Below are 27,926 nucleotides of genomic sequence, written 5' to 3'. Positions count from 1 at the left end.
TCTCTCCTCTCTGTGTTCTATCTCCCCCCACCACTATGTGAGTGCTCAGTCCCTTCCCCTCCCTCCACTCCACTTTCTCTCCTCTCTGTGTTCTATCTCCCCCCACCACTATGTGAGTGCTCAGTCCCTTCCCCTCCCTCCACTCCACTTTCTCTCCTCTCTGTGTTCTATCTCCCCCCACCACTATGTGAGTGCTCAGTCCCTTCCCCTCCCTCCACTCCACTTTCTCTCCTCTCTGTGTTCTATCTCCCCCCACCACTATGTGAGTGCTCAGTCCCTTCCCCTCCCTCCACTCCACTTTCTCTCCTCTCTGTGTTCTATCTCCCCCCACCACTATGTGAGTGCTCAGTCCCTTCCCCTCCCTCCACTCCACTTTCTCTCCTCTCTGTGTTCTATCTCCCCCCACCACTATGTGAGTGCTCAGTCCCTTCCCCTCCCTCCACTCCACTTTCTCTCCTCTCTGTGTTCTATCTCCCCCCACCACTATGTGAGTGCTCAGTCCCTTCCCCTCCATCCACTCCACTTTCTCTCCTCTCTGTGTTCTATCTCCCCCCACCACTATGTGAGTGCTCAGTCCCTTCCCCTCCCTCCACTCCACTTTCTCTCCTCTCTGTGTTCTATCTCCCCCCACCACTATGTGAGTGCTCAGTCCCTTCCCCTCCCTCCACTCCACTTTCTCTCCTCTCTGTGTTCTATCTCCCCCCACCACTATGTGAGTGCTCAGTCCCTTCTCCTCCCTCCACTCCACTTTCTCTCCTCTCTGTGTTCTATCTCCCCCCACCACTATGTGAGTGCTCAGTCCCTTCCCCTCCCTCCACTCCACTTTCTCTCCTCTCTGTGTTCTATCTCCCCCCACCACTATGTGAGTGCTCAGTCCCTTCCCCTCCATCCACTCCACTTTCTCTCTTCTCTGTGTTCTATCTCCCCCCACCACTATGTGAGTGCTCAGTCCCTTCCCCTCCCTCCACTCCACTTTCTCTCCTCTCTGTGTTCTATCTCCCCCCACCACTATGTGAGTGCTCAGTCCCTTCCCCTCCCTCCACTCCACTTTCTCTCCTCTCTGTGTTCTATCTCCCCCCACCACTATGTGAGTGCTCAGTCCCTTCCCCTCCCTCCACTCCACTTTCTCTCCTCTCTGTGTTCTATCTCCCCCCACCACTATGTGAGTGCTCAGTCCCTTCCCCTCCCTCCACTCCACTTTCTCTCCTCTCTGTGTTCTATCTCCCCCCACCACTATGTGACTGCTCAGTCCCTTCCCCTCCCTCCACTCCACTTTCTCTCCTCTCTGTGTTCTATCTCCCCCCACCACTATGTGAGTGCTCAGTCCCTTCCCCTCCCTCCACTCCACTTTCTCTCCTCTCTGTGTTCTATCTCCCCCCACCACTATGTGAGTGCTCAGTCCCTTCCCCTCCATCCACTCCACTTTCTCTCCTCTCTGTGTTCTATCTCCCCCCACCACTATGTGAGTGCTCAGTCCCTTCCCCTCCCTCCACTCCACTTTCTCTCCTCTCTGTGTTCTATCTCCCCCCACCACTATGTGAGTGCTCAGTCCCTTCCCCTCCCTCCACTCCACTTTCTCTCCTCTCTGTGTTCTATCTCCCCCCACCACTATGTGAGTGCTCAGTCCCTTCCCCTCCCTCCACTCCACTTTCTCTCCTCTCTGTGTTCTATCTCCCCCCACCACTATGTGAGTGCTCAGTCCCTTCCCCTCCCTCCACTCCACTTTCTCTCCTCTCTGTGTTCTATCTCCCCCCACCACTATGTGAGTGCTCAGTCCCTTCCCCTCCCTCCACTCCACTTTCTCTCCTCTCTGTGTTCTATCTCCCCCCACCACTATGTGACTGCTCAGTCCCTTCCCCTCCCTCCACTCCACTTTCTCTCCTCTCTGTGTTCTATCTCCCCCCACCACTATGTGAGTGCTCAGTCCCTTCCCCTCCCTCCACTCCACTTTCTCTCCTCTCTGTGTTCTATCTCCCCCCACCACTATGTGAGTGCTCAGTCCCTTCCCCTCCATCCACTCCACTTTCTCTCCTCTCTGTGTTCTATCTCCCCCCACCACTATGTGAGTGCTCAGTCCCTTCCCCTCCCTCCACTCCACTTTCTCTCCTCTCTGTGTTCTATCTCCCCCCACCACTATGTGAGTGCTCAGTCCCTTCCCCTCCCTCCACTCCACTTTCTCTCCTCTCTGTGTTCTATCTCCCCCCACCACTATGTGAGTGCTCAGTCCCTTCTCCTCCCTCCACTCCACTTTCTCTCCTCTCTGTGTTCTATCTCCCCCCACCACTATGTGAGTGCTCAGTCCCTTCGCCTCCCTCCACTCCACTTTCTCTCCTCTCTGTGTTCTATCTCCCCCCACCACTATGTGAGTGCTCAGTCCCTTCCCCTCCATCCACTCCACTTTCTCTCCTCTCTGTGTTCTATCTCCCCCCACCACTATGTGAGTGCTCAGTCCCTTCCCCTCCCTCCACTCTCTTTTCCCTCTCCCTTTAACATGTATTTTTTTGTTGTAATTTCACCTTTATTTAACCAGGTAGACTAGTTGAGAACACCTTTATTTAACCAGGTAGGCTAGTTGAGAACACCTTTATTTAACCAGGTAGGCTAGTTGAGAACACCTTTATTTAACCAGGTAGGCTAGTTGAGAACACCTTTATTTAACCAGGTAGGCTAGTTGAGAACATGTTCTCATTTACAACTGCGACCTGGCCTAGATAAATCAAAGCAGTGCGACACAAACAACAACACAGAGTTACACATGTAACCTTCTCTTTTTTAAATATATTTTTTAAACATTTTCCACTCCTTTCTTTCCCCATCACCCTTCTTCTCCCCCTCTTTTGTCTCAGGTCTGACTGAAAAGCAGTCGAATTGAACTGACCGACTTCTATTGTGAGCCTCATCCATTCCTGAGTGCCTATAAGATCCTTATCATGAGCTTTATGGCACAACATGGACACGTTTACTGCTACAGGCTTCATGAATTAACCTGGCGGTGCCTCACTCAGCTTTGATGGCATTCCTCTGGGGTTGTGTTGGGGCGGGTATGACCGTGTAATGTCTGTATTGTGGCAGTAGAATGCGGCCCAAACGCGTGTAAGGGAAAGTAATAGAGTAACTTCCAGTCGCATGTCAGACAAATGAATAGACCTACTCCTAAGTTAGTCATCTTCAATCAAAGCTGATAGTTTTGTTTCCAGGAAATGGCTAAATGCGTGTTAGAGCTGTGATGAAGGCCATGCGGCCGAAAGGTTGGCACAAAATAAGAACGTGCAAGCTCAGTGTGCACAAGCTTCTTTTCACTGTACTACATTATGTTTTAATGTCACGTGCAAAGTACAGTGAAATGCCTTTCTTCAAAGCTCTAAACCCAACAATGCAGTAATTAATAACAATGTAGTACTAAAAATAACTCAAGGTAGAACAAAAACACAATAAATAAAAGAAGACGAAATAAGAAGCACACGAGACGTAAGCATGCATACTATATACAGGGTCAGTTTTAATACCATGTTTACAATGTGTAGGGATACTGGAGTGATGGAGGTAGATATGTATAGGAGTAAGGTGACAGGGATACTGGAGGGATGGAGGTAGATATGTATAGGAGTAAGGTGACAGGGATACTGGAGGGATGGAGGTACATATGTATAGGAGTAAGGTGACAGGGATACTGGAGTGATGGAGGTAGATATGTATAGGAGTAAGGTGACAGGGATACTGGGGGGATGGAGGTACATATGTATAGGAGTAAGGTGACAGGGATACTGGAGTGATGGAGGTAGATATGTATAGGAGTAAGGTGACAGGGATACTGGAGGGATGGAGGTACATATGTATAGGAGTAAGGTGACAGGGATACTGGAGTGATGGAGGTAGATATGTATAGGAGTAAGGTGACAGGGATACTGGAGGGATGGAGGTACATATGTATAGGAGTAAGGTGACAGGGATACTGGAGTGATGGAGGTATATATGTATAGGAGTAAGGTGACAGGGATACTGGAGGGATGGAGGTACATATGTATAGGAGTAAGGTGACAGGGATACTGGAGTGATGGAGGTAGATATGTATAGGAGTAAGGTGACAGGGATACTGGAGTGATGGAGGTAGATATGTATAGGAGTAAGGTGACAGGGATACTGGAGTGATGGAGGTAGATATGTATAGGAGTAAGGTGACAGGGATACTGGAGTGATGGAGGTAGATATGTATAGGAGTAAGGTGACGGATACTGGAGTGATGGAGGTAGATATGTATAGGAGTAAGGTGACAGGGATACTGGAGGGATGGAGGTAGATATGTATAGGAGTAAGGTGACAGGGATACTGGAGGGATGGAGGTAGATATGTATAGGAGTAAGGTGACAGGGATACTGGAGGGATGGAGGTAGATATGTATAGGAGTAAGGTGACAGGGATACTGGAGTGATGGAGGTAGATATGTATAGGAGTAAGGTGACAGGGATACTGGAGTGATGGAGGTAGATATGTATAGGAGTAAGGTGACAGGGATACTGGAGTGATGGAGGTAGATATGTATAGGAGTAAGGTGACAGGGATACTGGAGTGATGGAGGTAGATATGTATAGGAGTAAGGTGACAGGGATACTGGAGTGATGGAGGTAGATATGTATAGGAGTAAGGTGACAGGGATACTGGAGTGATGGAGGTAGATATGTATAGGAGTAAGGTGACAGGGATACTGGAGGGATGGAGGTAGATATGTATAGGAGTAAGGTGACAGGGATACTGGAGTGATGGAGGTAGATATGTATAGGAGTAAGGTGACAGGGATACTGGAGTGATGGAGGTAGATATGTATAGGAGTAAGGTAACAGGGATACTGGAGTTATAGAGGTAGATATGTATAGGAGTAAGGTGACAGGGATACTGGAGTTATAGAGGTAGATATGTATAGGAGAAAGACTCATGTTTGGGTGCTGCTCCACGCTCAAAGTGCGCACTTGGGGAGGCAGATTGGCACTCTGACTGTTGTCTTTCCCAGGGCTCTTTGTGCGATGGCTGGCCACTGGCCCAGCACCAAGCACCAATGCATTATTTGGGTCAGCCACCAGCAATGCTGTTGCCAAGGCTTTTTTGGGGGAGGTAGAACATCTTGTATGTTGTGCTACTGATCTAGGAGACAAACTATAATCTTTCTACAAAAAGAGCAATTGACGAAGCCGCAATGGGAGAATCCTGGATTTGTGGATCAGAGACCCTGTTAATGATTGAAAGCGAAGGGATGTAATTTCATTAGCTACAATTGAGACGCAGAAGGATCCAATCCAGTCAACTGTTAAGTGAATTCACACAGTGTGACATTGCCTTTGACAATCTGTTGAGCTGAAAGAAATGTTTGATTTCTCAGCGTTAGCCTACATCCACCCAAATGATATTGTACGGTATTTTCAAACCTGTGGATTCAATGGTGGATAATGAGATGGATCAGTGTACTCATACGGGTTACATTCCAACTGAGAGGACTTGAACATTCACAGGGACATTCGTTTAGAAAAGTCTCTCTGTCTTTGTTTATGTCATTTCAATTTTAAAGCTTCTCATCTTAAACTCTTACTTTCAACATTGCTTCAACCTAAGCCGTATTATTTATATCAACCGTAGTCTGCACGACCAGTTGATGTAATAAGACAGACCACATTTAAAAGCTAAACGAAGTAGCTAACCTCAAACCTCCCAGGAGTAATGAAATAGTTAGCCCCTCAGTGCAGTTGCTTGATATTTTGTTATAACAGTGCTCTGCCTGGCTATAACAGTGACCCTATTCTTCCTCACATTGCTAACAGAGGTCAGGGACGATTAAGAGCACTCCTTGTCTGCCTAAATGCAATGCCTATGCCTGTGATGGGGCGTAGTGGAGTTGATTGTTTCTTAATTTCGTTTTTAGACCCTGAAATAAAACATGCCAAAATGCTCAGTTTGTTGTTTTTGTTATTTACCAAAAATATGTTGTAAAGACAGCATTGATGGCAAAAAAACAAGTATTATGTCCAGTATATCCGAAGATGTAAAGCATCACTATGCCATTTAAGCTTTATCGATTTGTGTTTGAGGTGGTGAATCAAATTCTATGTTGGGTCGGGTGTTTGTCATTGGAAAGAAAAGGTAGGTTAGGTCTTGAAAGAGCATAGATAAAAGTAGTTGTTTGTCTCAGTAGGGTCATTCTGTGAGAAACAGAAACATCTTCCTCCAAAGGACATTTCTTTGTGCTAAATTCCTGGAAAATACTGAATCCGATTGACGTTTTTTGTTCCATGTTCACACAGAATAACCCTATTGGGAGGAGAGAAGGAATAACCAACCCTATTGGGAGGAGGGAAGGAATAACCAACCCTATTGGGAGGAGGGAAGGAATAACCAACCCTATTGGGAGGAGGGAAGGAATAACCAACCCTATTGGGAGGAGGGAAGGAATAACCAACCCTATTGGGAGGAGGGAAGGAATAACCAACCCTATTGGGAGGAGGGAAGGAATAACCAACACTATTGGGAGGAGGGAAGGAATAACCAACCCTATTGGGAGGAGGGAAGGAATAACAAACCCTATTGGGAGGAGGGAAGGAATAACCAACCCTATTGGGAGGAGGGAAGGAATAACCAACCCTATTGGGAGGAGGGAAGGAATAACCAACCCTATTGGGAGGAGGGAAGGAATAACCAACCCTATTGGGAGGAGGGAGGGTGTCTTGTCAAGGAATAACCAACCCTATTGGGAGGAGGGAAGGAATAACCAACCCTATTTGGAGGAGGGAAGGTGTCTTGTCAAGGAATAACCAACCCTATTTGGAGGAGGGAGGGTGTCTTGTCAAGGAATAACCAACCCTATTTTGAGGAGGGAGGGTGTCTTGTCAAGGAATAACCAACCCTATTTGGAGGAGGGAGGGTGTCTTGTCAAGGAATAACCAACCCTATTTGGAGGAGGGAGGGTGTCTTGTCAAGGAATAACCAACCCTATTTGGAGGAGGGAGGGTGTCTTGTCAAGGAATAACCAACCCTATTTGGAGGAGGGAGGGTGTCTTGTCAAGGAATAACCAACCCTATTTGGAGGAGGGAGGGTGTCTTGTCAAGGAATAACCAACCCTATTGGGAGGAGGGAGGGTGTCTTGTCAAGGAATAACCAACCCTATTGGGAGGAGGGAGGGTGTCTTGTCAAGGAATAACCAACCCTATTGGGAGGAGGGAGGGTGTCTGGGCAGGGAAGAGCTAATGGCTAATGTTGACATTTGATCCATCTGTGTCCCACTGCTTGCTGAACTCCCATCTGTCACTCCCCTGTCCATAATGCATAGCTAGTAGTCTCCCAGTCCCACACACAATTCACCTTAAGTTGTTAGACAAAATTGGTTACATAAACATAGGATTTGGCGATTGCCACCTCTGGGTGGTTCTAAACTATTAATAAATGATGAACTATTGCTGAACAGCAAATCTTTACATTGTAAAATGAGAAGACATGTACAAACAGAAGAAATATGGAGTAAATTGAAGAGGCAGCATTTGCCAGACAACTAGTTACTTCAGTTTAAAAACACAACAAGGTCCATTCAAGCGAAAATAAGGGATGACAAGGTTGCACATACCACCAGCAAACAAATGAACTACTTTAAAAAAATCTAAATGTTTTTTCGTTTTAAATTAAATGGAATAGTCTGATCAGCAACAATTAATTAGTAGGCAGTAGCGTGGTGGTACAGACCCTGGTAATGAATAGTGCATTAAAATCCCAGTCTAACAAAATTACAACCCAGTCATGAATTCAGAGAGCGGTCTGCTTGGCACCCAGTAGAAAAAGAGCACCTCTTTGGCTTGTGTGCCAATTCTAGTGGCGGGTATCTCAGTGTCTGACAGACACACACCAGGGTGTCCTGTTTGCCTGGGCATGCAAGCATCAGCATATCTCCTAGATAACGAGACCAGTACTTCAAACGAGATGATGACAAAAGCCAATTGGTACAGTTATCAAACGCAGATATTAAGGCCTTTGAAATGGGACTGGGTTAAGGTGAGATGTGTGTGGGACTGTGTTAATTATAATAAATGCTAATGCAGGGAACAGGGTGCAGACATCTTACGAAATGTACAGTGCCTTGCCTTTAGCAAGTTGTTAGTTGTGTATCACCCTGTTTGTCTTCAGTCAGAGTGCCTTTGAATTTCTATTGTGATCCCAGCATTTTATAGCTCAAGATTATTTACCAGGATGGGCTTGGTACGCCTATTTAAAGTTTACCTCAAACGTAAAGCTTGTACATTGTATTGCATGATACAACACAAATAAAAGCCTTGAAAGATGTTCTTTAGGCAAATATTCAGATTGCTTTTGTTCTCATCTTGTTAAGTGGGTTTTGAAAGACGTAATGGGAATGCAGTAATTGGCTCCTGAGGTAAAGTAAACGGTCTCTGAGTGGGGTAGGGACAAGCATTGATTTGGACTGAGGTAGAGTTTCCCAAATTGTAGATACTTAATATACACAAATACATGTTCCTTGTAATTATGTGGTACAAGTACAGAAAATCTCTCTTTTGTCTACAAACCTTTGTGTGTCTTGGCACCATATGTCTTTGTATGACCAGCTGCTACTGGGGATCTTTCGTGTGTGTGTGTGTTGGGGGGGGGGGGGGGGGCTTTTGTTGTGTCTACCCTTGCGTGTCTGGCTGAGTTGACAGTATGTGAGAGGACAGTGTAACAAGAGTCGAAACCTTGTCCTCTTTGTTTGGTAATTATACCACTCTGCGTTCACATGGTAGAGGGGTACTGTGAAGAACCATCAGGGTAGAGAGCACGCCAAACAAAGCCTTAACAATCTGGAAATAATTCCCTTGACCCTATTCAACCCACTGGTTTTAGGCATAGTCCTTCATCTCTCACTATAGGGCTATGGTGTAGGGCGATGGTGTAGAGCGATGGTGTAGGGCGTTGGTGTAGGGCTATAGGGGTAGGGTGTAGGGCGTTGGTGTAGGGTGTTGGTGTAGGGCTATAGGGGTAGGGTGTAGGGCGTTGGTGTAGGGTGTTGGTGTAGGGCTATAGGGGTAGGGTGTAGGGCGTTGGTGTAGGGCGTTGGTGTAGGGCGATGGGGTAGAACGATGGTGTAGGGCTATGGTGTAGGGCTATAGGGGTAGGGCTGTAGGGCGTTGGTGTAGGGCGATGGTGTAGGGTGTTGGTGTAGGGTGATGGTGTAGGGCGATGGTGTAGGGCGTTGGTGTAGGGCGATGGGGTAGAGCGATGGTGTAGGGCTATGGTGTAGGGCTAAAGGGGTAGGGTGTAGGGCGTTGGTGTAGGGCGATGGTGCAGGGCGATGGTGTAGGGCGTTGGTGTAGGGCTATGGTGTAGGGCGATGGTGTAGGGCGTTGGTGTAGGGCTATGGTGTAGGGCGATGGTGTAGGGCGATGGTGTAGGGTGATGGTGTAGGGCGTTGGTGTAGGGCGTTGGTGTAGGGCGATGGTGTAGAGCGATGGTGTAGGGCGTTGGTGTAGAGCTATGGTGTAGGGCGATGGTGTAGGGCGTGGGGTGTAGGGCTGTGGTGTAGGGCGATGGTTTAGGGCTATGGTGTAGGGCTATAGGGGTAGGGTGTAGGGCGATGGTGTAGGGCATTGGTGTAGGGCTATGGTGTAGGGCGATGGTGTAGGGCTATGGTTTAGGGCTATGGTGTAGGGCGATAGTGTAGGGCTTTGGTGTAGGGCAATGGTTTAGGGCTATGGTGTAGGGCGATGGTGTAGGGCCTTGGTGTAGGGCAATGGTTTAGGGCTATGGTGTAGGGCTATAGTGTAGGGCTATGGTGTAGGACTTTGGTGTAGGGCTATGGTGTAGGACTTTGGTGTAGGGCTATGGTGTAGGGCGATAGTGTAGGGCCTTGGTGTAGGGCAATGGTTTAGGGCTATGGTGTAGGGCTATAGTGTAGGGCTATGGTGTAGGACTTTAGTGTAGGGCTATGGTGTAGGACTTTAGTGTAGGGCTATGGTGTAGGACTTTAGTGTAGGGCTATAGTGTAGGCCTATAGTGTAGGGCTATGGTGTAGGACTTTAGTGTAGGGCTATGGTGTAGGGCTATAGTGTAGGGCTATGGTGTAGGACTTTAGTGTAGGGCTATGGTGTAGGACTTTAGTGTAGGGCTATAGTGTAGGCCTATAGTGTAGGGCTATAGTGTAGGGCTATGGTGTAGGGCTATGGTGTAGGGCTGTGGTGTAGGGCTATGGTGTAGGGCTATGGTGTAGGGCTATGGTGTAGGGCTATAGTGTAGGGCTATAGTGTAGGGTTATAGTGTAGGGCTATGGTGTAGGGCTATGGTGTAGGGCTATAGTGTAGGGCTATGGTGTAGGGCTATGGTGTAGGACTTTAGTGTAGGGCTATGGTGTAGGGCTATGGTGTAGGACTTTAGTGTAGGGCTATGGCGTAGGACTTTAGTGTAGGGCTATGGTGTAGGGCTATAGTGTAGGGCTATGGTGTAGGGCTTTAGTGTAGGGCTATGGTGTAGGACTTTAGTGTAGGGCTATGGTGTAGGGCTATAGTGTAGGGCTATGGTGTAGGGCTATGGTGTAGGGCTATGGTGTAGGGCTATAGTGTAGGGCTATGGTGTAGGACTTTAGTGTAGGGCTATGGTGTAGGGCTATAGTGTAGGGCTATGGTGTAGGACTATAGTGTAGGGCTATAGTGTAGGGCTATGGTGTAGGGCTATAGTGTAGGGCTATGGTGTAGGACTTTAGTGTAGGGCTATGGTGTAGGGCTATAGTGTAGGGCTATGGTGTAGGGCTATGGTGTAGGACTTTAGTGTAGGGCTATGGTGTAGGGCTATAGTGTAGGGCTATAGTGTAGGGCTATAGTGTAGGGCTATTGTGTAGGGCGATGGTGTAGGGCTATAGTATAGGGCTATAGTGTAGGGCTATGGTGTAGGACTTTAGTGTAGGGCTATAGTGTAGGGCTATAGTGTAGGGCTATAGTGTAGGGCTATGGTATATTGGACATTGTGTCTGTCAGATACTGACAAGGAACACTACACCATGTCATTTATTCATGCACTGTATTGTTAGTGTTGCAACAGTGAACTTGAACGTGCTTCTACCTACTTTGCTAGCCTATATCCCAAATCCCCAAACTCTTTCTGTTTAAATGGAGGAAACACTGTCTGCGCTAATGTTCACAGGTTGGAGTTTTACCTTGGATTTGGCACTGGATGAAAAAGTTGACACAGTCAGTAGGAATCTTTCTCCAGTGATCATTGTTGAAGAATCTTGCTTTATTGTGGTGATAAAGTTGAAAAGTTACTGGACCATTCTTCAAACCAAAAGGCATTACGTTAAAGTGGAACAAGCCAGCAGAGGTGAAAAGCAGTGCTTTGTTTGCAATTAGGTTAATGGGGTATGTTTTCAAATGTTGACTGACATGACCTTTGTGTCTTTAATGTATCTTTAAGTGTTATTCTATGACCCTGGTTGATCCTGGTTGTCTCTGATTCCAGACGGTGTCCACCGTGTCACGGCCCTCTGCACCCTGCGTGTCACCATTATCACAGACGACATGCTGACCAACAGCATAACGGTGCGCCTTGAGAACATGTCCCAAGAGCGCTTCTTGTCCCCGCTGCTCGCCCTCTTCATGGAGGGCGTGGCAGCGGTCCTGTCCACCCGCCCTGATGGCGTCTTCGTTTTCAACATCCAGAAGGACACACACGTCCAGGGGAGAATCCTCAACGTCACCTTCTCCGCCCTGCGCCCTCCTGGCGGACCCGGGGGCACCATCCCCTCTGGACCTTTCTTCCCCTCAGAAGCCCTGCAGGAGCAGATTTATCTGAACCGGACTCTGCTCACCCTGGTGTCCAGCCAGCATGTGCTGCCCTTTGACGATAACATCTGCCTCCGCGAGCCCTGTGAGAACTACATGAAGTGTGTGTCGGTGCTGAGGTTCGACAGCTCGGCACCCTTCGTGTCCTCGGATACGGTGCTGTTCAGGCCTATCCACCCGGTGACGGGGCTGCGCTGCCGATGCCCAGCAGGTTTCACGGGGGACTACTGTGAGACGGAGATTGACCTGTGCTACTCAGGTCCCTGCCAGAATAACGGCAAGTGCCGGAGCAGGGAAGGCGGGTACACTTGTGAGTGTCCGGAGGACTTCACCGGTGAGTGTTGTTATCCACTTTTTGGTTTCCTACTTGACTCTTTTTCTTTCACCCCATTCTTGATCCGCTCTTTTTCACGTCAGTCTTTCTTTCACCTTTCACTCTGACTTTGCTTTTGACTTTCTTTCCTGTCTCTCTGTCATTAGGGTTAGGGTTAGTCTCTCTGTTGTTAGTGTTAGGGTTAGTCTCTCTGTCATTAGGGTTAGGGTTAGTCTCTCTGTTGTTAGTGTTAGGGTTAGTCTCTCTGTCATTAGGGTTAGGGTTAGTCTCTCTGTTGTTTGGGTTAGGGTTAGTCTCTCAGTTGTTAGGGTTAGGGTTAGTCTCTGTGTCAATAGTGTTAGGGTTAGTCTCTCTGTTGTTAGGATTAGGGTTAGTCTCTCTGTCTTTAGGGTTAGGGTTAGCCTCTGTGTCATTAGTGTTAGGGTTAGTCTCTCTGTCATTAGGGTTAGGGTTAGTCTCTCTGTTGTTAGGGTTAGTCTCTCTGTCATTAGGGTTAGGGTTAGTCTCTCTGTTGTTAGGGTTAGGGTTAGTCTCTGTGTCATTAGTGTTAGGGTTAGTCTCTCTGTTGTTAGGGTTAGTCTCTCTGTTGTTAGGGTTAGTCTCTGTTGTTAGGTTTAGGGTTGGTCTCTCTGTCGTTAGTGTTAGGGTTAGTCTCTCTGTTGTTAGGGTTAGTCTCTCTGTCATTATGGTTAAGGTTAGTCTCTCTGTCGTTAGTGTTATGGTTAGTCTCTCTGTTGTTAGGGTTAGGGTTAGTCTCTCTGTTGTTAGGGTTAGTCTCTCTGTCGTTAGAGTTAGGGTTAGTCTCTCTGTCATTAGTGTTAGGGTTAGTCTCTGTCATTAGTGTTAGGGTTAGTCTCTGTGTCATTAGTGTTAGGGTTAGTCTCTCTGTTGTTAGGGTTAGTCTCTCTGTTGTTAGGGTTAGTCTCTGTTGTTAGGTTTAGGGTTGGTCTCTCTGTCGTTAGTGTTAGGGTTAGTCTCTCTGTTGTTAGGGTTAGTCTCTCTGTCATTATGGTTAAGGTTAGTCTCTCTGTCGTTAGTGTTATGGTTAGTCTCTCTGTTGTTAGGGTTAGGGTTAGTCTCTCTGTTGTTAGGGTTAGTCTCTCTGTCGTTAGAGTTAGGGTTAGTCTCTCTGTCATTAGTGTTAGGGTTAGTCTCTGTCATTAGTGTTAGGGTTAGTCTCTGTGTCATTAGTGTTAGGGTTAGTCTCTCTGTTGTTAGGGTTAGTCTCTCTGTCATTATGGTTAAGGTTAGTCTCTCTGTCGTTAGTGTTATGGTTAGTCTCTCTGTTGTTAGGGTTAGGGTTAGTCTCTCTGTTGTTAGAGTTAGGGTTAGTCTCTCTGTCGTTAGAGTTAGGGTTAGTCTCTGTCATTAGTGTTAGGGTTAGTCTCTGTCATTAGTGTTAGGGTTAGTCTCTGTGTCATTAGTGTTAGGGTTAGTCTCTCTGTTATTAGGGTTAGTCTCTGTGTCATTAGTGTTAGGGTTAGTCTCTCTGTTGTTAGGGTTAGGGTTAGTCTCTCTATCATTAGGATTAGGGTTAGTCTTTCTCTCATTGGTTTAGGGTTATGGTTAGTCTCTGTGTCATTAGTACTTAGATAGAAACATGCCTACCCCCACCGAGAACGCACATCTGCTTTGACAGAGCCTCTGTCTATAGAGCTTAATATTCCCCCTATATTAAAGACATGGCCCACAGTCAAAACCATGATTCTGCAGAGAAGCTATTACCTGTTAATCAAACCCTAGCCATCTATGCTTTGAAGACTCTTGGCCAGCCCCAGGTAGTCTCAAGTCATAACGTGGCTGATGATGGTTGACCTGACAGTGTTGGCCTCAGGTTTCTCACACTTTCGGGAAAAAGATCCCTTGTAATTCCCTCCAAACCGGAGATTATCTGTCTTGCAGTCGGGTCATTACCTGCTGGAATTCCGTGCCCCGTAAGTCATCGGTGTTCTTTTTATCCAGATCTTGTCAGGGAGCTGGAAATGATCTGGTAGTGGCACATTGGAATGCAAAGACCTTGTGGGTTGACAATGTTCCTTTTGACCTGTGGGAAAATCATCTCTTGACTCCTTGGTGCTCTCTTTCATAATATGTAATACAATGACCCTTAAAGGGTGACATAATCCCACTTCACTTTCCACACACATTTCTCTGTAGTCTTCCTGTCTCTGTTCTTTATCGCTTCCATATAAAAGCCTTGTCGTGTAATACATTGTTACCATATTGTAAATGATCCTTTCCTGTTTTTTTTATTGGGAGCTATCTTTCAGCTCAGTACGTGACCCCTTAATGGTCACCCCAAGCTGTTAGGGAAAGGAGAACAGAGTGATGTCATCACTACTGACATCAGCATCCATTTGAATGGTGTCACCTCCGAAACACATCTCAGGTCTAGTTAACCAGGCAGGACAGTGTCAATGTGGGTTGCTGACGGGTCATGACAGGTGTCTTACAGACCACCAAGGTGGCCTGCTGCTTGGACAAAGACACTCCATTGTTCGGTTGTCATTATGCCACAAGCCGTTTGGTTCCAGCAAAGAGCCGAGGGTCAGTCTGGGTCACAGAGCATGGTGGTTACAATCTGCTGTGTTTTGACATGCTTGTGAAGGGCAGTTGGACCCCAACCCCCTCTTTCTGAGTCCATTCAGACTAGCTTGTAGGTTGTGTTGTAATGGAGTTGAACTTGTGTCTGCTGAAAACCTGACTGATTTCAGCTTGTTCCCCAAAATATATTTGTGGGGCTTCGCCCAGGACACATCACAATATAAAGGCCTGAAAGGAGGATTTAAAGGAGAACATGTGTACCCGTTTACACACCTACCTCAACTTTTGTCAATAACAGTTTTTCCGTTTTTTATACTCAGCAGTTTTTTATACCCACCCGGGCCGCCCGTTTCCTTTTCCCTTCCTACAGGTGAGCATTGTGAGGTGAACTCCCGCTCACCTGGGCCGCCCGTTTCCTTTTCCCTTCCTACAGGTGAGCATTGTGAGGTGAACTCCCGCTCACCTGGGCCGCCCGTTTCCTTTTCCCTTCCTACAGGTGAGCATTGTGAGGTGAACTCCCGCTCACCTGGGCCGCCCGTTTCCTTTTCCCTTCCTACAGGTGAGCATTGTGAGGTGAACTCCCGCTCACATGGGCCGCCCGTTTCCTTTTCCTTCCTACAGGTGAGCATTGTGAGGTGAACTCCCGCTCACCTGGGCCGCCCGTTTCCTTTTCCCTTCCTACAGGTGAGCATTGTGAGGTGAACTCCCGCTCACCTGGGCCGCCCGTTTCCTTTTCCCTTCCTACAGGTGAGCATTGTGAGGTGAACTCCCGCTCACCTGGGCCGCCCGTTTCCTTTTCCCTTCCTACAGGTGAGCATTGTGAGGTGAACTCCCGCTCACCTGGGCCGCCCGTTTCCTTTTCCCTTCCTACAGGTGAGCATTGTGAGGTGAACTCCCGCTCACCTGGGCCGCCCGTTTCCTTTTCCCTTCCTACAGGTGAGCATTGTGAGGTGAACTCCCGCTCTGGCCGTTGCGTCCCGGGGGTGTGTAAGAACGGGGCCAGGTGTGTGGATCTCCTGGTGGGGGGGTTTGTGTGCCAGTGCCTCCCAGGGGAGTACCAGAAACCCTATTGTGAGATGAGCACCCGCAGCTTCCCTGGCCAGTCCTTCATCACCTTCAGAGGGCTACGACAGAGGTTTCACTTCACTGTGTCCTTCATGTAAGTACACCTATGTGTCTTATAACATGTCCCTATAATAATGTGTACGTGTGGCTTTTTTTGGGGGGGGGGGTTCTCTTTGCATTCAAAAACACCTGGAGTTTTTGTTACATAGTACTGAGCCAAAAGGTACACATCTAACGCCATGTCTGAATATACAGTACCAGTCAAAAGTTTGGACACCTACTCATTCAAGGGTTTTTCTATATTTTTTACTATTTTCTACATTGTAGAATAATAGTGAAGACGTCAAAACTATGAAATAACACATATGGAATCATGTAGTAAACAAAAAAGTGTTAAACAAATCAAAATGTATTTTAGATTTGAGATTATTAAAAATAACTACCCTTGCCTTGATGACAGCTGGGCTGGCATTCTCTCAACCATCTTCATGAGCTTCACCTGGAATGCATTTCAATTAACAGGTGTGCCTTGTTAAAAGTTAATTTGTGGAATTTATTTAGTTCTTAATGCGTTTGAGCCAACCAGTTGTGTTGTGACAAGGTAGGGGTGGTATACAGACGATAGCCCTATTTGGTAAAATACCAAGTCCATATTATGGCAAGAACAGCTCAAATAAACAAAGATAAACCACAGTCCACCATTACTTAAAGACATGAAGGTCAGTCAAAATGGAAAGAACTTTGAAAGTTTCTTCAAGTGCAGTCGCTAAAACTATCAAAGGTTAGGATGAAACTGTCTCTCATGAGGACCGCCACAGGAAAGGAAGACCCACAGTTACCTCTGCTGCAGAGGATACGTTCATTAGCGTTGCCAGCCCCAGAAATTGCAGCATCACAGAGTTCAAGTAACAGACACATCTCAACATCAACTGTTCAGAGGAGACTGCGTGAATCAGGATTTCATGGTCGAATTGCTGCAAAGAAACCACTACACCAATAATAAGTAGACACTTGCTTGTGCCAAGAAACACCAGCAAAGGACATTAGACCGGTGGAAATCTGTCCTTTGGTCTCATGAGTCCAAATTAGAAATTTTTGGTTCCAACCGCTGTGAGATGCATAGTAGGTGTACGGATGATCTCTGCATGTGTGGTTCCCACTGTGAAGCATGGAGGAGGAGGTGTGATGGTGTGGGGGTGCTTTGCTGACACTGTCAGTGATTTATTTAGAATTCGAGGCACACTTAACCTGGATGGCTACCACAGCATTCTGCAGCGATACATCATCCCATCTGGTTTGCGCTTAGTGGGACTATCATTTGTTTTTCAACAGGACAATGACCCAACACACCTCCAGGCTGTGTAAGAGCTATTTGACCAAGAAGGAGAGTGAGGGAGTGCTGCATCAGATGACCTGGTCTCCACAATCCCCCGACCCCAATCCAATTGAGAAGGTTTGGGATAAGTTGGACTGCAGAGTGAAGGAAAATCACCCAACAAGCGCTTATCATATGTGGGAACTCCTTCAAGACTGTTGGAAAAATAAAGAAAAACCCTTGAATGAGTAGGTGTGTCCAAACTTTTGACTGGTACTGTACATACAACCCTTTGTAATAAGCAGTAATGGCTGTATCAATGGAATCACAAATAAACCTCATTGCCTCATTCTCGTTGTCTCACTCACTTGACATGCTTAGGCATAGGCACATCTGAACTTCAAATCACAGAAGTGCTGAATCACAGGGCTGGTACATCAGCCTTGACATTTGTGTTCTGTTTTCACGAAAGAAGCACAAGCCATTTCATCCAGTGGTTAGGTGCAGATATTGGTTCAAATAGTATTCATTTTTAATTTGAAATACTTTAAAAGTTTAAGAGCTTGCCTGGAGTGACATTTTATATATCAAGGCTGTAGTGAAACATCTCTTCCTCGCGTCCAGCTCAGGTTCCCTGGCAAAGGTAAAAACAGGAAGTGATGCGTGGAGCCAGGGGACTCTAGATGTTTGGCTTTGTTGATCATGGTTTCCTGTGACGCTGCCGTGTGCCATATGGCTTTTGACCTTTGTGTCCGTACCCGCTACGTGCCAAAGGGTTCATGACACACAGCGGAATGGCTCCCAGTACTAGCTCTGGTTCTATGTCTGTCCGCACCAATCCTCCTTCCCTCCATAATTTTCCAAATTCCTTTTGCTCCTCTCATTGTCTCTAGTTCAATATGATTATTTTTTCAATTTTCCCTTTTCACTCTCATTGTCCGTCATTTCCCAGGTTAATTTGTCTCTCAATGTGTCCCACTCTCCCCCGTTCTTTCATTACCTCAAGACAGGTTTAAGCCTTGAGACAATTGAGACACGGATTGTGTATGTGTGCCATTCAGAGGGTGAATGGGCAATACAAAATATTTAAGTGCCTTTGAACGGGGTATGGTAGTAGGTGCCAGGCACTGTTTTTCACACAACAGTTTCCCGTGTGTATCAAGAATGGTCCATCACCCAAAGGACATCCATCCAACTTGACTCAACTGTGGGAAGCATTGGAGTCAATTTGGGCCAGCATCCCTGTGGAATTCTTTCGACACCTTGTTTGAGTCCATGCCCTGACGAATTGAGGCTGTTCTGAGGGCAACTCAATATTAGGAAGGTGTTCTTAATATTTTGTACACTCAGTGTACTGTACTGTATAATCAATGATAATATAATATATTGTACTGTTTAATAAGTAATAATATAGTATACAATCAATGATAATATACTGCTGATAATATACTGTACCAGGGTTAGGGTCAATTCCATTTCAATTTTAGTCAATTCAGAAAGTAAATTAATTTCCAATTCCAAATTTTCCTAATTGAAAGTATTGGAAAAAAATTGGAATTGGAGTTAGAATTTCATTGTACTTCTGGACTTGAAATGTTTTTTTTTACCCCAAGCCTGTACTGTACTGTACAATCAATGTGACCTTTGCTCCTGTATGACCTCCTGTATGACCTCCTGTCTGACCTCCTGTCTGACCTCCTGTATGGCCTGCAGGTTTGCCACCAGAGAGAGGAATGCCCTGCTGCTTTACAACGGAAGGTTTAACGAGAAGCACGACTTCATGGCCTTGGAGATCATCGAGGATCAAATCCAGCTCACCTTCTCAGCAGGTAAGGACGTAAAGGATGCAGAGAAGAGATGGCCGCCAGACTCTTCCATTTACTCTGTTCCCTTTGCTTCACTTCACTTCTCTCTCCTATCCCCCTCTCTGTGAAATACTAAATCTCATTAACAGGGAGGTTCTGACCAACTGGGCAGGGGTCAGAGTTTATGGAGCCAAGATAATTGAGGGTAAACAGTGATCATGCAGTTCACCCAGTAGACTGTGTTGTGTTGAGTTTGGCAGGGAATTACTGCCATGGAGGCATTAGCCTAGTAAACAATCATTAACCGACAGTCTATCTAACTAAAGTAGTGTTCACTGATCTGGATCAGTAGCACCGATATTAAAATAACTCAAGAGGTCCAAAGGTTTGTGTTTTTCTGAACCTTCCCCTTCCCCATCCCTCAGCTCTCTACCAAACCTTCCCCAGCCCCACCCCTCAGCTTTCTACCAAACCTTCCCCTCCCCCATCCCTCAGCTTTATACCAAACCTTCCCCTTCCCCATCCCTCAGCTTTCTACCAAACCTTCCCCTTCCCCATCCCTCAGCTTTATACCAAACATTCTCCAGCCCCATCCCTCAGCTTTATACCAAACATTCCCCAGCCCCATCCCTCAGCTTTATACCAAACCTTCCCCAGCCCCATCCCTCAGCTTTATACCAAACCTTCCCCAGCCCCATCCCTCAGCTTTATACCAAACCTTCCCCAGCCCCATCCCTCAGCTTTATACCAAACCTTCCCCAGCCCCATCCCTCAGCTTTATACCAAACCTTCCCCAGCCCCATCCCTCAGCTTTATACCAAACCTTCCCCAGCCCCATCCCTCAGCTTTATACCAAACCTTCCCCAGCCCCATCCCTCAGCTTTATACCAAACCTTCCCCTTCCCCATCCCTCAGCTTTATACAAAACCTTCCCCAGCCCCATCCCTCAGCTTTATACCAAACCTTCCCCAGCCCCATCCCTCAGCTTTATACCAAACCTTCCCCAGCCCCATCCGTCAGCTTTATACCAAACCTTCCCCAGCCCCATCCCTCAGCTTTATACCAAACCTTCCCCTTCCCCATCCCTCAGCTTTATACCAAACCTTCCCCAGCCCCATCCCTCAGCTTTATACCAAACCTTCCCCAGCCCCATCCCTCAGCTTTATACCAAACCTTCCCCAGCCCCATCCCTCAGCTTTATACCAAACCTTCCCCAGCCCCATCCCTCAGCTTTATACCAAACCTTCCCCAGCCCCATCCCTCAGCTTTATACCAAACCAAGTGGCAGGGCTGCCATTGGGTGTCACACGCTCAGGGTTGTGACTTCAAAGAAAGAAAGAGTAGTGAGAGGAAGTATCTATGAAAAGGGCCAAACTCAGTTGGAATGGATTCTGTGTCGATTAAACTCTTTCCTGTTTCCTTTGTCCTGTTTCCATCGCTCTAGGAGAAGCCAAAACCACCGTATTACCCTTTGTCCTGAGTGGGGTCAGTGATGGTCAGTGGCATAGAGTACAGCTACACTACTACAACAAGGTAAGCACACATCCTGGATAGGTGGAGGCTATCATGATAACATAAGATTTGATCACTAAAAGAATGATCCCTGTTTACTTGTTGTGCTTCATGCCTTCACCCAGACCACGCTTGGTCTGTGGGGTAAGTGACGAGTGGTGTGGTGGGCGCGGGGGAGAAGGGGGTGGTCATGGTTTAGAAATCCTTCAATCACAGTTACTAGGGCACCAGTAGGATTAGGATGTTATTAACCCAGATGAAGTGCCCTCATAAACCTCCAGGCCAAAGGTCATTCAAGTAGTGCACTCATACTATCCCCCCAACCTCCTCAAACTCCACACAGAGTCCAGAGTTTGAAAGGGTTGTCATGGGAACAGACACGCTAGTCTTTGTTTTGGGCGATTTTAGAGTTGATTTGAGGCCGTTGTATTGACAAAGAATAGAATTATTGAGATTCCATTTTGAGCTTTGTTCTCTTGTTTTGAAAGACAATCTGGGTTAGGCCTGTGTAACTAAACGGGATGGCCTCAAGCAGAGAATTATTTCTGGATCCAGGGCTTTCTGTGCAGGATTTTTTATGTTTATGGGCAGTGGAGGTTATTGTATTCACCTTCAAAGATGGAACCCACTGAGAGTACTGTTCCTGGAAAGATATTAGTTGTTTTTAGCCTGGCTAAACCTTTGAAAATGTGAGAATGTAGAGTCGTGACCAAAGGTTTTGAGAATGACACAAATATTAATTTCCGCAAAGTCTGCTGCTTCAGTGTGTTTAGATATTTTTGCCAGATGTTACTATGGAATACTGAAGTATAATTACAAGTATTTCGTAAGTGTCATAGGCTTTTATTGCCAATTACAAGAAGTTGATGCAAAGAGTCAATATTTGCAGTGTTGACCCTTCTTTTTCAAGACCTCTGCAATCCGCCCTGGCATACTGTCAATTAACTTCTGGGCCACATCCTGACTGATGGCAGCCCATTCTTGCATAATCAATGCTTGGAGTTTGTCAGAATTTGTGGGTTTTTGTTTGTCCACCCGCCTCTTGAGGATTGAACACAACTTCTCAAAGTGGATTAAGGTCTGGGAAGTTCCCTGGCCATGGACCTAAAATATCGATGTTTTGTTCCCCGAGCCACTTAGTTATCACTTTGCCTTATGGCAAGGTGCTCCATCATGCTGGAAAGGCATTGTTCATCACCAAACTGTTCCTGGATTGTTGGGAGAAGTTGCTCTCGGAGGATGTGTTGGTACCATTCTTTATTCATGGCTTTGTTCTTAGGCAAAATTGTGAGTGAGCCCACTCCTTTGACTGAGAAGCAACCCCACACATGAATGGTCTCAGGATGCTTTACTGTTGGCATGACACAGGACTGATGGTAGCGCTCACCATGTTTCCTGGAGAGAAGTGGCTTCTTTGCTGCCCTTCTTGACACCAGGCCATCCTCCAAAAGTGTTTGCCTCACTGTGTGTGCAGATGCACTCACACCTGCCTGCTGCCATTCCTGAGCAAGCTCTATACTGGTGGTGCCCCGATCCCGTAGCTGAATCAACTTTAGGAGACGGGCATGGCGCTTGCTGGACTTTCTTGGACTCCCTGAAGCCTTCTTCACAACAATTGATCCGCTCTCCTTGAAGTTCTTGATGATCCGATAAATTGTTGATTTAGGTGCAATCTTACTGGCAGCAATATCCTTGCCTGTGAAGCCCTTTTTGTGAAAAGCAATGATGACGGCACGTGTTTCCTTGTAGGTAGCCATGGATGACAGAGGCAGAACAATGATTCCAAGCACCACCCTCCTTTTGAAGCTTCCAGTCTGTTATTCAAACTCAATCAACATGACAGAGTGATCTTCAGCCTTGTCCTCCTCAACACTCACACCTTTATTAACGAGAGAATCACTGACATGATGTCAGCTGGTCCTTTTGTGGCAGGGCTGAAATGCAGTGGAAATGTTTTTGGGGGATTCAGTTCATTTACAGGGCAAAGAGGAACTTTGCAATTAATTGCAATTCATCTGATCACTCTTCATAACATTCTGGAGTATATGCAAATTGCCATCATTCAAACTGAGGCAGCAGACTTTGTGAAAATTAATATTTGTGTCATTCTCAAAACCTTTGGCCACGACTGTACTACGGTGCCCCTACTCATACATACATTCATACTTGGTCATATGCAGACATACACTATCATTTTGTAAGCTGTAAGAACATGAGCCTGGTCCTAGACTGTCTTCTGATTTACATATTTCCCCATGTGGCGGCAGGGTAGCCTAGTGGTTAGAGCGTTGGACTAGTAACCGAAAGGTAGCAAGTTCGAATCCCCGAGCTGACAAGGTACAAATCTGTCGTTCTGCCCCTGAACCGGCAGTTAACCCACTGTTCCTAGGCCGTCATTGAAAATAAGAATTTGTTCTTAACTGACTTGCCTAGTAAAATAAAGGTAAAATAAAAAATGTGTACAACATCTAACATTAGTAATGCACCGATATGACATTTTTGGCCGATACTGATATCCAATATTTTCCTTGTCAAAAAAAAGATTCCAATTACCGATATATAAAAAATGTGCGGCCTTTTAAGCATTCTAGTACAGTTAATTAGTTAACACACACACGTAGACGCAGCGGTCTAAGGCACTGCATCTCAGTGCAAGAGGCATCACTATAGTCCCTGGTTCAAATCCTGGCTGTATCACATCAGGCCATGATTGGGAGTCCCATAGGGTGGTGCACAATTGGCCCAGCGTCGTCCGGGTTTAGCCGGGGTAGGCCGTCATTGTAAATAAGAATTTGTTCTCAACTGACTTGCCTAGTTAAATAAAGTTTACACACACACACACACACACGAAAACACACACACCGACCAAAAAGTTATTTTGTTGGAATTTACGTATGTCCCCATTACCAGTAAAACATCATCAAAACCTATTTCTTTCACTTACTTTCTGTGCTGTTTCGTTGTTCATTTGTTCAGTCGTTTCATTCTTAACCAGGATTTCAAATGGAACTCCGTTTGGGTCTTTGCATGTCAAAAAATATACTATTTAACACTATTTGATGTGTCAAGTAACACTATTTGACGTGTCAAATAACACATTTAACGTGTCAAATAAGCATGTTGACCAATCAGGACATAAATATGACGGCACGTCACATAATAATTTAACGCGTTCATTAATTTTTCACGTAGTTATTACACATTGATTACACTATCACTCGTATTTCATATGTCACAGCGATTCATCGATACGTATGCTATGATGCTGGTAAAGTTGTCTCGCTCACCTATAGTGCTGGTCATAAAAATAGCTAGCTAGCTCATGGATGCAAACAATATTCTTCCCCAAAAACATAGCAAAACAACATAATCTGTTTCAGTAGCTATAGTTAGCTAGCTAACGTGTCATCATCTAAAATAACCCTAATTTACAAGACAGTTCTTATTTGATTAATGGTGGGTCGGACCCATCTATGTTAAGCTAGCCACAATAAGGATTAGCCACAATAGTGGACTTTGCGGTTAGACTTCAAAATAAAAGTATGGCATAATTCTACTATTTGTATTCATTTGCATCACTGTCAATGACATATTTTTATTAATGAAGGCAACCTGCAAATTTCACTATTGTGCCTAATCCTTATTGTGGCTAGCTTCACAACACATAACCCGGTCCGGTCGAGCCTCACAAGCCAGATGAAGCTAGCTGGCTGCTTGTAACGTTAGCTTTGGGAAACAGGGTTAAGTAGCTGGCTAGCTATTTTATTTCATGAACTGAAGTTCAATTTCAACAGGCGAACAACAAGTGGCAACCTAGCTAATACTTACTCACAAGGATTCCTAAATCATTGCTAAGAATAATGAAAATGTATGCAGTTTCATTAAGGTAACTGAGCTAAGGTAACTGAGCTAAACGACTACCGCCCCGTAGCACTCACATCCGTCATCATGAAGTGCTTTGAGAGACTAGTCAAGGACCATATCACCTCCACCCTACCTGACACCCTTGACCCACTCCAATTTGCTTACCGCCCAAATAGGTCCACAGACGATGCAATCTCAACCACACTGCACACTGCCCTAACCCATCTGGACAAGAGGAATACCTATGTGAGAATGCTGTTCATCGACTACAGCTCGGCATTCAACACCATAGTACCCTCCAAGCTCGTCATCAAGCTCGAGACCCTGGGTCTCGACCCCGCCCTGTGCAACTGGGTACTGGACTTCCTGACGGGCCGCCCCCAGGTGGTGAGGGTAGGCAACAACATCTCCTCCCCGCTGATCCTCAACACTGGGGCCCCACAAGGGTGCGTTCTGAGCCCTCTCCTGTACTCCCTGTTCACCCACGACTGCGTGGCCATGCACGCCTCCAACTCAATCATCAAGTTTGCGGACGACACAACAGTGGTAGGCTTGATTACCAATAACGACGAGACGGCCTACAGGGAGGAGGTGAGGGCCCTCGGAGTGTGGTGTCAGGAAAATAACCTCACACTCAACGTCAACAAAACTAAGGAGATGATTGTGGACTTCAGGAAACAGCAGAGGGAACACCCCCCCATCCACATCGATGGAACAGTAGTGGAGAGGGTAGCAAGTTTTAAGTTCCTCGGCATACACATCACAGACAAACTGAATTGGTCCACTCACACAGACAGCATCGTGAGGAAGGCGCAGCAGCGCCTCTTCAACCTCAGGAGGCTGAAGAAATTCGGCTTGTCACCAAAAGCACTCACAAACTTCTACAGATGCACAATCGAGAGCATCCTGGCGGGCTGTATCACCGCCTGGTATGGCAACTGCACCGCCCTCAACCGTAAGGCTCTCCAGAGGGTAGTGAGGTCTGCACAACGCATCACCGGGGGCAAACTACCTGCCCTCCAGGATACCTACACCACCCGATGCTACAGGAAGGCCATAAAGATCATCAAGGACATCAACCACCCGAGCCACTGCCTGTTCACCCCGCTGTCATCCAGAAGGCGAGGTCAGTACAGGTGCATCAAAGCTGGGACCGAGAGACTGAAAAACAGCTTCTATCTCAAGGCCATCAGACTGTTAAACAGCCACCACTAACATTGAGTGGCTACTGCCAACACACTGTCAATGACACTGACTCTACTCCAGCCACTTTAATCATGGGAATTGATGGGAAATGATGTAAATATATCACTAGCCACTTTTAACAATGCTACCTTATATAATGTTACTTACCCTACATTATTCATCTCATATGCATACGTAGATACTGTACTCTATATCATCGACTGCATCCTTATGTAATACATGTATCACTAGCCACTTTAACTACGCCACTTGGTTTACATACTCATCTCATATGTATATACTGTACTCGATATCATCTACTGTATCTTGCCTATGCTGCTCTGTACCATCACTCATTCATATATCCTTATGTACATATTCTTTATCCCCTTACACTGTGTATAAGACAGTAGTTTTTTTGGAATTGTTAGTTAGATTACTTGTTCGTTATTACTGCATTGTCGGAACTAGAAGCACAAGCATTTCGCTACACTCGCATTAACATCTGCTAACCATGTGTATGTGACAAATAAAATTTGATTTGATTTGATTTGATTTACTAGTCATTGTTTTCAGGCTAGTTGTACTGGTGCTAGCTAGGTGCCCCAGAAGTTTTGGTCGAACAAATGATGCTTTATTACCAACGCGGTATTGTAAGTATATCGTTCATGGATGGTGTTTGCTTGTTAGCTGACTTTTTTGTACAGCTTTGACAGTGCTACTGTCTCTTTTTTGACACGCAAAGACCCAAACGGCTTTCCATAGTATGTATGTCGTTAAGCTAATAGCATTGACGCTATTACTGTGTAACTCCGGTAGAGCAACAACGGAAAAATAGTGCACTTGGTAGTGTTAACCGGTGCTCGACCAGTCGGTGAAAGCCAACATCACCCACGACAGAGAACGGTTGATTGTCAAGGGCAATGAATTCCATTATATTGGCTTTAATGGATTTCGCCATTGAGTTGTCTTGCTGAAATGTTGTTACTCTTTCAAATGACTGCTGGACTTGTTGACTGCTCGATCCACACAGCAGACATGGTGGGCTAGTTTAGGAATGCGGTGTTGCACGTATAGCGCAAAATTTTACGTGGCGTCATTACTTTATGTACCTTCGTTATATAGGTATGCACGTCAGCTTTGACATCGGTTTTGCATATCGGGCGTTAAACTAGACATTGGCCGATACGGATGTTGCCATTTTTAGCTAATCTCGTCTGATTCCGATATGTTCACCGATATATGGTTTCGGTCAATTCCATTTTCATGTGTACAATATCTAACAATGTTTGGGTCACTTCCTTTTCAACTCCAGTCAATTTAGGAAGTATACTGAAATTCCAAATGGAATTTGGTTATCTTTTTGAATTGACTGGAGTTTAAATGGAATTGACCCCAAACCTGTGGCACAGTGTCTCAAATAAATATGTTTTTCAGTCAATTTTACAGACATATCTGAAATATCTTTCTACAAACAAATGACCACATTTTCGAAGCTGAAGGGAAACTAGCCTAACTGGAGCAGTATGTACATAAATAGCTGATAGCTGTTTGGGTGTGAAGTGATGTATTGTACTTATTAACTAAAGCCCATTCCCCCTTGCTTGGTTTCTTTCTGTGTGGTCCTGTGATGTTGAGGGCAGCTGAGAAAGTACTGCTCCCTCTCCTGACTTCATGTTCACTCCCCATTGAGCCACACAAGCCCTGGCCGGGCACTCTTCCCCTGTTGGGTCATTCTCGGGGCGGCCCCTGACAGTGAGGGGCTTGGGGTCCCACTACGACACCAGCTGTGGCCTATTTACTCTGTTATACACCACAAAGTCCTGGCTGTGTATAACTACTGCTAGAACATATTTAGTCCCTTCTAAGATTTTGAAATATCATTATTGATCGGGAAAGAGGATTAAATGTGGATTGGTTTGAAACTTCAGTTGAATCCCTTTTTTTGGTATGTTGATTGAAAGTTTTCTTTGTGACCATCTAGCAGAACTTGAAATATTTGAACAATTCCCAATCCCCTTCCCTTCAACATATGTGCTAAATCAGGGTGACACAGTGTTTCTTGGTAAACTTATACAAATCACACCCTTACACCCTTATGGGCTTAAAAAAAAGAGGACTGTACCATGTCAGATATAGAGTTGAAATGTAATACATTTTGAGTTTGCATCCCAATATTACAGTTTATATCCATCACAGAAGACTGAAATATAACAAAACCATTTGAAATAGAAACAGAAGATTCTCTGCGTAAAAATAAAAAAAGTGTATTAATTATGAAATTGTAAAAAAAAATATGAATAACTTCACTCTATTAGGCCAATAGAGGGAGCTTTGGTCATTTCGACTGCAGGAAAGGGTTTTAAGTAGGGGTGAAATTGTAGGTGTATTCGTATTGAACCGTTCGGTACAAGGTCCACGGTGCACGGTTCGGTACACACTGTGAACCGAACAATACATGAATCATATATTATAGCTAGGAAAATATATATATATTTCATTGTAAAAA

General features: G+C 45.8%; 1 protein-coding gene across 1 annotated transcript in view; it reads left to right on the top strand.

Moving 5' to 3' along the window:
* The window catches only part of LOC109897759 (cadherin EGF LAG seven-pass G-type receptor 1), a 94,122-nt gene that overhangs the window by 23,303 nt on the left and 42,893 nt on the right, over positions 1–27,926 (top strand). The window contains exons 2-5 of the mRNA XM_020492309.2: positions 11,471–12,127; positions 15,608–15,830; positions 18,765–18,880; positions 20,301–20,389. Of these exons, the coding sequence (XP_020347898.2) occupies positions 11,471–12,127; positions 15,608–15,830; positions 18,765–18,880; positions 20,301–20,389 (1,085 nt within the window). The remainder of the gene's footprint in view (positions 1–11,470; positions 12,128–15,607; positions 15,831–18,764; positions 18,881–20,300; positions 20,390–27,926) is intronic.

Source organism: Oncorhynchus kisutch, linkage group LG10, assembly GCF_002021735.2.
Source record: "Oncorhynchus kisutch isolate 150728-3 linkage group LG10, Okis_V2, whole genome shotgun sequence".
NCBI lineage: Eukaryota > Metazoa > Chordata > Actinopteri > Salmoniformes > Salmonidae > Oncorhynchus > Oncorhynchus kisutch.
Note: the sequence above shows the minus strand (reverse complement) of the source record. Positions and strands in the feature narration are given on the sequence as shown.